The following is a 13,921-nucleotide window of genomic DNA, read 5'->3' on the forward strand; positions in this document are numbered from 1 at the left end:
ACTGGTTGACATTTGGACTCACAATCCAAAGGTCATCAGTTAGAATCCCGAGGCGGATGGTAGCTTAAGTGTAAAAAGAGGTTTGGATTGGCTCAATATTCAAACCTTCTGACACCTAAGCCGTATTGTGAAACTTTCAATTCTGGTAACATTTGGAACATTTCATCGCATGAAATTAATGACATGCGTCAGGCTGACATTTGGCGAAACTGTGTCAATTCTCGCCAAACTTTTCACGGGTATGACATGAGAAAACTTACTGAATAAACGTTTAAAAACTTAACTTAACCCACCTTCACTGCCGTTCTATGCATAAATTGTCCCATGTCATTTTTGGACGATTTTGACTTTCTGACATTTTTAAGATTAGTTTGACGTTATCTAGTACTTTGTTCGGAAAGTCAATAAAAACAACAAGAAGTCTGTTTGTCTCATCGTTACACTTCTACGCATAATTGTCCCACCAAGTATTTTCCTACACGGAATCATTAATTTTACGAAGCATTATATCTTGTTTACCTGTTGCATAGCAAGAGGATCACAAATGAAGATCATAAACTGCTAACTGGGGCAATTCGGGGAAACACAAAAATCGGTCGAAAAATTTCAATCACGTTTTTTTTTACTTTTTTGAACATGGGACAATTATGCGTAGAACGGCAGTTCAGGTGGTTGGTGCCTTCCTCACATTCATGTATTACTTCGTCGCTTGCGTACTATCTTGCCACACGTCCTATCTGTTTACAACAAATTTGTAACAAAATCACATCATTCGCCCTTAAAATATTTAATAATTTATGTTTCATAACTCATTTCATTTGACAAGATTGTTTTATAGAACCATCGGAAAAACCTTTCAAATACATTTTTCTTAATATAGAAATTTACGGATATTCTTGGATTCGCTAATTTTAATGGACCCGGCTATCATTTTAAACAAAATATCTGAGATCCAACCTCTAAAAACTGTATAAATAACACTAAAGTGCTCATAACTTTTGATAGGGTTATCAGATCGTCGATGTTTAAGGCTCATTTGAAAGGCGTTTTTTTAAATTTATATTAATTCAGATTTTCTCTTCCATGTACATTCATTCAGTTAAAATATTATTGAGTGTCCAATCACAATCGATGACTTTTCAGCTCAATTATAAATACTAGCAACTTTCATTTATTCATGAAATATTGTAGCTTTCACTATTCAGTGAAAGTGTTGAATTATCCAAATAACGACGTGTTGCATGATGGATTTGGACATCATTTTCATCGAACCGGTCTCTGAAAAGTGTATAAATAATACTTAAGTGCTAATAATTGTTGTTAGGTTTATCAGATCATCGATGTTTTAGGCTCATTGGGAAAATCTTTTGAATACCGTTAACCGGGGTGACTTTGATAGGATTTCAATTAGTTTTAGGAATATTTTCCAACAGGTAAGGTTTTTCTCAACATTATTATTTTTAAAACATGTGCTGGGCTAGGCCAAACAATGCCCATGCATTATTATGGGAAAAAAAAATTTACGACTATAGCTGGAATTCATTGATTTATTTCTGGTTTGTAGATGATGGCGATGAAAAAACAAGGTAATAACGGCAAATAAAGCAATTCAAAGTCGGCAAAAAAAAAAAACAATTCAAAGTAGGAAAATGCGCAATTTTGCCTTCACTCGTCTTCCACGTCACTGGTCAGCTCAACTAGAACCTCGTTGAAAAGCTGCACATTGAGCTTTAGGATCAAAATAATCTCTAATGTTTCTTCGCCAAGGGAGGTGCGTTGATCAGCCAACACAAGGCGCAGCGCACTGAAGGCACGCTCAACTGAGACCTGATTGGATGGAACACTAAAAATTAGAGAGGCCACCTGGTACAGCTCGGGATGGGAGGATTTCCGCGATTGCCAGAATTCCCAAACATCAATTGTGTGAGGCTGCTGGAGGGTAGCATCTAAGGATAAAATCTGCTCGTCCAGAATGAGTTTTCCGCCAGCCTTGGAGGTGGTGGGTTGACCTCCGAACATCCCGCACAAATAAGCTTGAAATCCGTCGCGCGGATTGGGTTTCGGTTCGGCGGATTGTGGCGTTTCATCAGCGACCGACGACAGAGCAGCAATTCGCGTGGAGGTATCTCTGATGAATTTCTGTAATAAAAAATATGTTAAGGCTCTGAAAGGCATCATTCCCTATCGGACATTTTGCGGCCATGTTTGTTTTAGAAAAACATTCGAATCTAGATTTAGAATTTACCAATCAAAAAACGGGTTTATTTGTGTTGTTTATAGAAGCGTTTCAAAAAAGTGTCAAACGAGCAGGTGTTCAGTGTATCAGGGTGACTTGGGTAATCAATTGATCATGCAAACGTTTCTTTTAAAGTTTTATACACATTATTAACAAACTTACCCGAAGCTCAGCCTTTTCGTCGTCTTTGAACAGACTCGAATCAAGATAATGGAATCTGGGGTCCAAGAACAGAGCCGCCTTGAGCGGCAGGCATTTTTTCAGCATTTGCAATCGGCTATCCAGAGCTTGGTACAGCTCTTTCGCGAGGCTGCTTTCAACCATGCTCACCTTATAAGCCGCGTCCAACCAGGCCATCACTAAGTCTGACAGACCGACGTGATGCATCTGCATGTTTTTCGTGCAATAGTATACCGGTTCAAATGTTTCCAGGTAATCATGAATGAAACTCCAGCTGTCCGTCAAATCTGAAATAAATAAAAAAAGGTAATAAAAAATAACCATATTATTTGAAAAAAAAAAAAACTAGATATGTGCACATCATTCCAGTTGGCGCGGTATCCAACAGGTTGAATACCGGGTAGCAAAGTGAAATCCCGAAGTACTGAGTGCAAATTTGCTACAGCGACAGGTACCGCGGTTTGCTTGCCTTTGGGTGCAAATTAGATTTGCATCGATGATTGCCCCCCGCGCTGGAGATGCACTTAGCAGTCCCTGTCGACAGGTACGTTGCTCTACGGTATTTTGCATGTTTGCTACCGCGTCAAATAGGATTATGCACAAAAAATCGTATCAAGCCCGAAAAAAATAAAAAAAATATGACTAATTATCCGCAGTTGCACCGACCCCTCTTCAATTTGCGTAAATCTTTGTCCTAAGGGGAAACTTTTGTCCCTGATCACGAATCCGAGGTCCGTTTTTTGATATCTCGTGAAGAATGCAAAAAATACATGTTTTTCAATAATTTGCAACCTTAAAACGGTGATGACATGGAAATTTGATGTCAAAGTAATTTTAATATTAAATTGGACGCCCAACTTGAAGGTGTACTCAAAATTAAAAAAAAAAACTTATTTTAATCGAAAAATCACAAAACAAGTTTTAACAACTCAGCTATTTTCCGTTACTCACCTTTATTTTTTTGGAACATGTAATTTAAAGGGAAATTTAATGTACCTAGAAGGGTGATGTTTTCATTTAGAACAGATTTTTTTTCATTTTAAAATTTCGTGTTTTTTTCTATGTTAGCAGGGTTATTATTAGGAGTGTAACAATGTTCTACAAAGTTGTGGTGCAGTTACCAAAAAAATGATACATAAACAGAAGAGGTTTGCTTGTAAACATCACAAGTTATCGCGATTTTACGAAAAATAATTGATAAAGTTAGTCGTCGTTGAGCATGGCCGTTAATGGTCACCCGCGACAGACACGGACGACAGAACAAAGAAGAACGCAAAAAGTACCTTTTTTACAACTTTTTTTTTTCGTAAAATCGCGATGACTGATTATGGTTATTAGCAAACCCCTTGAACCCCCCGAAATTTTAAAAAGATTTTTTTTTTGTTTTAAATGAAAAATGATCCTTCTGAGGTAATGTAGATTCGAAAAGTACATTCAATTTCCCTTTAAATGACGTGTTCCAAAAAAAAAATACAGTAACGGAAATTAAAATTGAGTAACGGAAAATGCCAGGGTTTTCAAAACTTTTTTGTGTGTTTTTTTCGATGAAAAATTCAGTTTTTTCAAAATGTTGAGCACACCATCAAGTTGGGCGTCCAATTTTACATAAAAGTCCCTTTGACACCAAATTTCCATCTCATCATCTTTTTAAGGCTGCAAATTATTGAAAAACATGTCTTTTTTGCATGTTCAAGAATTGAAGGGGTTGTACCGCCCCTCCGTCACGAGATATCGAAAAACGGACCTCGGATTCCTCGGATGCCTTGCGTTACGCGTTCTAGGAATAGGAAAAGGATTGCGATTTTGATGCGTGATGCGGTTTGTTAAGAAAAAGGGAGAGTTGGGGGAGGGAGGGTCGTCTAAATTCCCAAATTATACTTTACGTACCGTAAACTGGGGTCAATCGGGACACATGGGGCGAATTGGGACAGCAGTTTTAACCATGTTGGAGCACAATATTTTGATTTTACTGGTTGGTTTCGGTTAGAACAGACTCAGGCCAACAAAATGTGTACATCCATTTCCAAATTTAAAAGCTTTAAGTGCTCTAAAAACTGCTGTCCCTATTCAGACTGTAGTCCCGATTCACCCCAGATTACGGTAATCAAAGAATTATCCCTTTCGCCGTACAACTTACCAAGTTCTTCGAATCTCGAGCCCATATCCACGTAGAAATCTTTATCCTTTGCAAAGTTTGACAGCATGTCATAGATTCCACCTAGAGCGTCCAATTTCCCGGGGTTACAAATTTCCCGGGAAACGGGAAATTTTCAGTTAATTTCCCGGGAAATCCCGGGAATTCCCGGGAAATTTTAAATTTATTGAAAATTGTTATGATCTTGGTTTTAATTAAAAATATGCAACCAAATTGTATAGGACATCAACATTAATGGTTTTAATAAGTGTAAAGATCAATTATCAGCTTGACTGCCTGTAAAAAATCATTCAACTACAGTAAAATGTATTTTGGTATTTTTCCAATCCATAATCCACAATCATAAAATTTCTTTTTAACTTGCCTCTGTGACCAGTTTATTGAAATGAGAAAAAAAACGTTACTTAATCCACCCTTAGGTGGTTGGTGCCTTCCTCACATTTAAAGGGTGCTATCCAAAAAAGACACAAAATGGCGGTGTTTTTCAGAGTTTTATCAATTTGACTCATTATTCATACCACTAGATTGGGTAGTCAGATCTTCATATTGCAGGGCACTTATGTGGTTACAACTTATGATAGGGTAGTCAGATCTTCAATCCAATTCGTGCTCGTTGAAAAGGTCTTTTACTTACCTATCCAAAGATAGGTCGCATGAATATCATGAGATAAGATGAGATGATCATGAGATCCGGCCTCCAAAATGCGTTTTCATCAAAATATCTGTGATCCGGCCTCCAAAAGGTGCGTAAATAACACTTAAGTGCTTATAAATTTTGATAGGGTAGTCAGATCTTCAATGTTTTGGACGCGTTGGGAAGGTCTTTTGATTACCTATCCAACGATAGGTCGCATGAGAGATCCGGACAACGTTTCCATCAAAATATCTGAGATCCGGCCACCAAAAAATGCGTAAAGAACGCTTAAGTGCTTATAACTTTTGATAGGGTTGTCAGATCTTCAATGTTTTGGACGCGTTGGAAAGGTATTTTGATTACCTATCCAACGATAGGTCGCATGAGAGATCCGGACAACGTTTTCATCAAAATATTTGAGATCCGGCCTCCAAAAAGTGCGTAAATAACACTTAAGTGCTTATAACTTTTGATAAGGTTGTCAGATCTTCAATGTCTTGGACGCGTTGGAAAGGTCTTTTTAATACCTTTCTGAAAATGTATAGCATGACGGGTTTTCTTACAAAAACCACCCTTTTTACAATCTTCCGAACTTTTGTTAAAATCGTTTTTTTAGCATAACTTTTGAAGTACTTAACTAATCTCCATAATTTTTAATAGCGACTTATGGGACCACAGGACGGATCGAATCAGGCCAAAACCGACAAAATCGGTTTAGCCAGTCTTGAGATAATCGAGTGACAATTTTTTGATCAACATCCCACCACACACACAGACATTTGCTCAGAATTTGATTCTGAGTCGATAGAGAAGTTCATTTTTCGAGTGATTTAATAGCCTTTCCTCATTAAGGTGAGGAAGGCAAAAACATGCAGAAATTATGAAAAACAGACAAATACTGGTTTCAGCTCTTGAACAAATGGTAAAGCTTTTGAGTGTTGGTTTTACTCCAAACAACCCAATGTTTTCAAATATTTGAAGCAAGCTTTGAATATATTTTTTGCATTTTTTTAGAACAAACAGTAGAAAGTAATTTTTCAATGATTTTTTTTTTGTATTATTTTGCAACATGATTTATATTATACGATAAATTAACATCATTCCACAGAAAGTCTTCTATTTTTTCACATTTAACCCTCTAACACCTGTAGTTGCACCAGTGCTCCATAATTCTTTTACTTCAAATTGTAATTTCGCAAAAAAAATCGCAATTTTAATTTGGAGGTAAGGAGTTAATATTGTTTTGATGAAATAATATCAATCTGTTAAAAGCTTACCTAATTGTAATAATTTAATACTCATTAAGCAAGATCTATTCCCAGTTGCTTCAAAAATTAATATTATCAGAAATAATTCTGATAATCAGATTCATTATATATAAACCAAGCAATAGATTTAATTGAACAAAATCATGTTGAGTTTGTTCATTAATTATTTTTTCATAGCATTTTCGAAAAATAGTCCAAAAATTTAAGAAAATGTATAAGAAAATGCTTGAATTTCGGGAATTCCCGCGAAATTTACAAATTTCCCGGGAAACGGGAAATATTTTTTTTCGGGAAATCCCGGGAATTCCCGCGAAATTTTTTCCCGGGACGGGAAATTGGACGCTCTAATTCCACCCCATCTTGTTCGAGGGGGGAGTGGCGGAAGTGGTCGCTGCTCGAAGTTGTGGGCGTAAACGACCTTACGGCAATGTTTCGCCACCTCCGAAACGCGCCGAATATGCTGATCATGACGCTTTGTGACGTCGTTCACTGCCAGTTGGAGTGTGTGTACTCCACACCGGACGAGATTCACCGACTCTTGAAATTCAGGCAAAACGCTTCGTAAAATTGTCCACGCGGTTTGTTCATCTGCTTCGTCGTCTTCGTTGTCGCTGGCCTGTCCGTTGAGGATTATTTCGAACTCCTTCCTCAGCTCGCGAACGGTGGCCAACATATTGGCCCCGTTATCACACGTCACACAAAAAATGCGTTCGACGCCGATCTCGTACTTGGCTAGTATTTCGAGGATTTTACTCTTCAAGAACTTGCCGGTTTGCTTCTCCCGTACCTCCACCATGCCTGTAATAAAATGGGTATTTTGTTCTTATCATTGCATCCAATTACGCAACTTGGGGATCAACCACTTTGAAGGTTTGAGATTTCCCAAAAAGTGTTCACGTGGTTTATGAATGGTCCCTTGCTTGACATTTTACTAATGATTGCAAAACAACTGGACAGGTGTATAATGCATTTTAAAACAATTTTTGTATTCAAATGTTGAAACCATGGCTCGTAAATTAAATTTTAAAACTTTTTATTTATTTTTTTTTCAACTTACCAAGCGTTCGGATAACGATGTCCCCGCCTTCTCGAGGCCGGAATTGAGCGTTGATACCAATTATGTGACGTCCATGGCGAGATGCGCCATCGATTTTTATGCAGATCAATTTTCCGCGCATCTCATCTGCCATTTTTCCGCGGATCCTTTCCGCAGCGCTGTTCAACAGACATCTCGTGTTATATGTGGAAAAGGACTCTGCATGCATCGCGTCCGCAAGTGGTTTGAGTATATCCTGCATTGCCGGCCAGTCAATGGCCGACAGAGGCAGGTTGTTGACTGTTACAAGGCGGGCACATGCCGATGACACAATCTGCCGATTGATTGCAACCTGGATTTTCTTAGGGGGCCTTGGAGGTCTCTCCTCAGGCGCTTCCGCGTCTTCCCGGAAGAAGCCTTTTTCCTTGGCGATCTGCACATGTCGAGAGCGGAAATGCCGCACCATGTTTCCGGGCTCATACTTTTCTTGATAGTACCTACATCTTTTTACTTGGCCGCCGCCGCCGATGTTGCAGCAAGCTTTACCGTCCACAAACTCGACATTCTCCTTGGTGAGGTCCCGGAACGACCGTTTCTTTTCCGCTGAACTTGGCGTCGCGGACATTTTTGGGCAGAAAAAGATACAAACTCAAAACCGAGCTTAAAACTAAAAAAACTACTTTCGGCTATCCGCAGCGTACACGACCAGCAACAACAGTCAGTGATAGAGAAAAAGAGCGATCGAATGATAGCTGTCATTGCAACTTTGATCGAAATTCCGATCAAATGTCAAACAAGCTAGTGATACTCGAATGAATTTCGGGAGAGTGTCAATTGAGCATGTGAGTGACTTTTTGTGGCGCTCATTCATTCGTGTGCGCTTGAGCGAAAACAGAAACTCTAGGTCAGGCAGAGGTAGCGAAAATGAGAGAAGAACTCAATCAACTGTCAGAAAAAATGTCGATCCATCACAACCCCTGCTTGGAATACTGAAATCATGACTGAAAAAAAAAAAATCCGAGAAATCCGATTAAAATATTATCAGACAAAGGCCCTTTGGCCCCGAAACTTTCAAAACAGCACTTTAAATTTCTAACGACTTTTTCATTTTTTTTTTGCTGTTTTTTCGGATCTCTAATTTATTTTTCCTTGAAAGGCAAACTAATTACCTTTCATGTGCGTCGAGACAGCTAAAATCTGTTTAAATGGTACGGAGCAATGTGGATAATGCATTTTTTTTTTTTTTTGCAAAAATCCACAAATCTGGCCATTTTTCGGACCATCCTAACACGGCGTAGGTCAACCTAATGGCCAAAAATAAGGGTCTTATTATGTCAGCCAACGAACCCTCAGAAAAAATTTTGAGCCCGATCGGAGAACTTTTTTTTTCTCGAATCATGCTGTTTTCGTGGGGAATTGCGAACTAATTTTTGATAAGTTTTATATGAAATTTTCAAAGTTATATAAACTTTTAATCTAATTAATTGGTAAACTATTCAATCCAAATTAGTCAGGGATGACTATTAGGGGTTGAGTTACTAGAGTAATGGTGATTTATCAACAAATAACTTAGTTTGGAAAAATTGACAAGCATTTTTTGACAGTTTTTTGCCTTATTAAGTATTTATTATGATACTTTTCTATAAAAATCATCTTTTCATTGGGTAATTCTCTACCAACTCACACGAAATCGGGAAAAGTTGCCCCGACCCCTCTTCGATTTGCGTGAAACTTTGTCCCAAGGGGTAACATTTGTCCCTGAACACGAATCAGAGGTCCGTTTTTTGATATCTCGTGACGGAGGGGAGGTACGGCCCCTTCCATTTTTGAACATGCGAAAAAAGAGGTGTTTTTCAATAATTTGCAGCCTGAAACGGTGATGAGACAGAAATTTGGTGTCAAAGGGACTTTTATTTAAAATTAGGTGCCTGATTTGATGGCGTACTCAGAATTCCGAAAAAACGTATTTTTCATCGAAAAAAAAAGTTTTAAAAACTCTGCCATTTTCCGTTACTAAACTGTAAAATTTTTTGGAACATGTCATTTTAAGGGAAATTTAATGTGCTTTTCGAATATTTTTTAGAGTGTAACAATGTTCTACAAAGTTGTAGAGCAGACAATTTAACAAAAGTTACTTTTTGCGTTTCTCTTTGTTTTGTCGTCCGTGTCTGTCGTGGTTGACGATGATGAAACTTTTTCAAAACTTTTTTTTCGTAAAATCGCGAAAACTCGTGATGTTTATTAGCAAACCCCTTATGTTTATGTATCATTTTTTTGTAATTGTCTGCTCTACAACTTTGTAGAACATTATTACACTCTAAGAAATAACCCTACAAAGTTCGAAAAACACGAAATTTTAAAATGAAAAAAATGTTCTAAATGAAAAAATGACCCTTTTGGGTCAATGTAGATTCGAAAAGTACATTAAATTTCCCTTAAAATGACATGTCCCAAAAAAAATTACAGTCGAGTAACGAAAAATGGCAGAGTTTTAAAACTTTTTTTGTGTTTTTTTCGATGAAAATTACATTTTTTCGGAATTCTGAGTACGCCATCGAATCAGGCGTCTAATTTTACATAAAAGTCCCTTTGACACCAAATTTCTATCTCATCACCGTTTCAGGCTGCAAAAAATTTAAAAACACTTTTTTTTAGAATGCTCAAAAATGAAAGGGATCGTACCTCCCTTCCATCACGAGATATCAAAAAACGAACCTCGGATTCGTGTTCAGAGACAAATGTTACCCCTTAGGTCAAAGTTTCACGCAAATTGAAGAGAAAAAATGTTCGATATAAGTTTCTGAACAAAACGTTTTTCACTTGGTTCTAATTATTTGTCAAACTTTCAATTTTTTACATGTTTCATCACAAAATGTAATGGCCTTATGGTGCTCAAGGGGTGCAAAAACTTTTTTAAATACTGAATTTGTTTTTATCCATTGGATTCGAACGTTTTTTTTTTCAAAATAAAATTTAGCTTGTTCCAAAAAGCTTTTAACAATGTTGTAGTTTAAATTAGGCTTTTCAGAAAAATAAATCATTTTTTTTTATTTCACTTTTTGTAATAAAAACTCAATTTTGACCAACTTTAACCCCTTCGATTTGTTTAATTTTTTAAATATTTATGTTTTAGAAGACCAAAAAATGCAAACTTTTGAGCTATAGTGCACAGCCAAAAATCCGCTGGTAAAATCACTCGCAAAAGCATGCGCGCAGTTAGTATTTGTGGAATGCTAACTTAATCCACCTATGTGGTTGATGCCTTCCTCACTCTTTACCAACAATGTGTGATGTGAAAAAAACCCGCAGAGTTGGTAAATTTCAGTCAAGATAATATAACCACCTACCTCAACTCGTCCCTCGTTCGGTATCCTGCCTCCGGCCAGCCGCACCTCAAACCCCTCGGCCGCCTCCAGGCGTGCCATTTTCGGCTTAAGGCGCTCCGGAATTGGCTTTTCGGTCAGGCTCTCCTCCTCCCCGTCCTGCTCCTCTTGTTGATCATCCTGACAAATCACCCCGGCAGCCTCGCTCGGCTCGCAGTCACTGTGGCCCCATCCGTCAAAGTGACAATCGGCCAGCTCGCGCTCCTTCCCGGCGCAGAACAGATTATCCATCCAGAACTTTCCTTTTCAAACGGCACGAGCAAACAAAATTCAAATTAAAGACACACACACACACTCTTGGTAAAGTGGCCAACTAGTTACAGACGTCGAAAATGCCAAAGAGCCATGCTTTAAGCGGCTTTTGTCGGATTAATTTACTTACGCTTCGCCTTCCCAAAGTGGCCACTGTGGGTGGGCTTGATGTGGCCGGGAAAGCCCAGCTGCCGGCAGACCACTTCCGCCTCGGTCGAATCCCACTCGTCGTCGCAGATCGCACCCCATCGGCCGTCGTGGAAGATTTCGATGTTGCCTGGAATTGGGAGGAATTTTATTGAAAGTGTTCAGTTTCAGTCCCGAATTTCTCGATAAAAATGTTCAAAAAAGACATTGAAAAGACTAACTAGAATCTAACTGATCATCTTCTGTTTCATCCAACCGAAAATTTCCCGTCAAACAGCGATAAAATATTGATCGCTATAACGACTCTAATCCACACTGCCATTCGATTCCGAATCGAAATAAAAAACCCGACAGAGTTCCCATACATATTCAAAGGCTCAAACTTTGTTTGCCCGTGGAAAAATACTTTTATCTTCAAATTATCTTTCTCCAATCTTCGGCCTGGCCGATTATCGCCGGGAAAGTGACTGTCTGGGAGCTCGTTTGGCCTCGAGGGAATAACGAGGAAAACTTTCAGTTTTCCCAAATACACAAACGATAAAATCCAATTTGCTTTGCCCCCTCAAGTAAGGAATTGACTCTTGGTCCGGGTTCTTTTTTGTTTTCGGTTGACATTTGCAGCCAGTTTGTTGGGTCTTCAATCTTTGTTATGTTACGAATGAACTTTTTAAAAAGCCCCTCCTTGTGATTTTTTTTGTTGAAATGTTGAGCGAATAATTTAATATCTTCAAAAAATATATAAAAGTAACATCAATAGTTCGAAACTTTTAGTGTTCCCTTAACGTAAAGAAAGCTTCCCTCTAATATTTCAACCTTGCTTCCATTCTAATTTTCTCTAATTCTCCAAATTCGAAGATCTTTAACAATCTAGAGAAAATCCCCTATATTTTTTGCAATGAACCAATGGAAATTCCCCCAAAAGCAGTCGTTTTACCTGTCTAAAAAGGCAAAGCAAACTTAAACTGGACAAAAAAAAGTAAAACAGATAAATTGCTTTACCTTTACATCGCGAGTGGATTGGCCCTGAGAAAGGAAGCAATCTGGTGGGGCCAGGGACGAGGGTCAAGACACGTGGACAAAATCACTTTATCCCAAACTTTTTTTTTTTGTTCGTTTCTCCCCCGGAGGTACGTTCCGTGACGGAGAACGGGTGGACATCGAATGTAAAAAACGGATCCGTACCGAACCGGACCGGAATTCACGTGACATTTTCAACTTCTGCTGCTGCTCGGGTTGATTCTTGATTTTCATGGTTCGAGAGATGATGGTAGGTAACAGTGAGCTTACTAGATTAGGGTGTGTGGCACAGGTTTGGAAAAAATAAGATTAAATGTTACCTTCAGTTGGATGTCCTAGGTGAATAAGTTTAATAATTTTACAATGCAAGTGTTAGCTGAAAAAAAATGATCATTTTGTCACCTAGATAAAAAAAATCATTAAAAAATGTAGTGTTTTAAGATATTTTGTTTGCTCCTCCAGAAAAAGTAATGGAAACTCATTTCTATGGAGATGCATGCTACTTTAATTTCGTTTGATAAACCGAATTCCGACAATGTTATTTTCAAAAAATTATATTTGTATCAGATTCCCGTAATGGATATTTGCCATTTTGTGATTAACGAAATAAAGTTGCAAATTAACCACATTTGAGATCAATGAGCAGTTCTCTCAGATTTCGGTCATTCGATTTTTTTTGTATTTTTTAATCCGACTGAAACTTTTTGGTGCTTTCGGAATGCCCTACCCGAGCATGGGTAAATAACAAGGGAAATGCGTAATAATACCTTTCTCTGGTATCAATACCAAATTTTGGTATTCCTGGACCCTTTAAAATTTGTCTTTAGGATTATGCAAGAGCAAAATGTGGTATCATACCAATTTAAGGTATTGTTTTGATATTGCAAAATTGCAGAATTTGTCAATGGTCGAACACCACATATTGGTATTCTTTTGGTATTACAGTGTTTTATCGAATTCCTCTGAAACTATGGGAAAATGTTGACCAATTTTGGCAAAATAATTAATTTTGCGCTAAAATTATGTCTCAAAGCGAATGCTTTAATTGAAAACCGGAAATTTCAAACTTGATTTTAAACATTTTTGATATACCCCCTAAAGAAATTACTTGAAATTGTGGAAAATTTTCTAAGTCAGGATGGTACATTTTGGTATTATTTTGGTATTAAAGTGTTTTTATCAAATTCCTCTGAAACTATGGGAAAATTTTGACCAATTTTGACAAAATAATTAATTTTGCACTAAAATGATGTCTTAAAGCGAATGCTTTCATTGAAAACCGGAAATTTCGAACTTGATTTTAAACATTTTTGATATACCCCCTACAGAAATGACTTGAAATTGTGGAAAATTTTCTAAGTCAGGATGGCACATTTTGGTATTATTTTGGTATTGAAAGGTTTCATCAATTTTCTCTGAAACTATGGGATTTTTTTTACCAATTTGGACAAGATAATAAATTTTGCGCTAAAATGATTTGAAAAAAAAACCAAATACTTTGAAAAACGAGTCAATCGAAAGATTATTGAATTTTGGTGAATTTCAATCCAGTTTTATTTTAATAACACTTATTTTTCAATCTTGTTATTTTTCAGAATCTTCAAGAACTTCAT

At 37.5% G+C, this 13,921-nt stretch overlaps 2 protein-coding genes across 2 annotated transcripts in view; both read right to left on the reverse strand.

Moving 5' to 3' along the window:
• Positions 1-13,921, reverse strand: part of LOC120425985 (lysyl oxidase homolog 2B-like) — a 29,694-nt gene that overhangs the window by 6,866 nt on the left and 8,907 nt on the right. Inside the window, exons 2-3 of the mRNA XM_039590643.2 lie at positions 11,275-11,421; positions 10,857-11,134 (exon numbers count right to left, since the gene is read on the reverse strand). Coding sequence (XP_039446577.1) covers positions 10,857-11,134; positions 11,275-11,421 — 425 coding nt within the window. The remainder of the gene's footprint in view (positions 1-10,856; positions 11,135-11,274; positions 11,422-13,921) is intronic.
• LOC128092265 (uncharacterized) lies at positions 97-10,850 on the reverse strand. Its single transcript, XM_039590641.2, has 5 exons — positions 7,531-10,850; positions 6,828-7,271; positions 4,554-4,634; positions 2,399-2,703; positions 97-2,139 (listed from the first exon to the last, which is right to left on the reverse strand). The coding sequence occupies exons 1-5, from the start codon at positions 8,132-8,134 to the stop codon at positions 1,666-1,668; spliced, it is 1,908 nt and encodes a 635-aa protein (XP_039446575.1). The 5' UTR covers positions 8,135-10,850; the 3' UTR covers positions 97-1,665.

The sequence above is a fragment of the Culex pipiens genome, chromosome 1, assembly GCF_016801865.2.
Source record: "Culex pipiens pallens isolate TS chromosome 1, TS_CPP_V2, whole genome shotgun sequence".
Taxonomy (NCBI): Eukaryota; Metazoa; Arthropoda; class Insecta; order Diptera; family Culicidae; genus Culex; species Culex pipiens.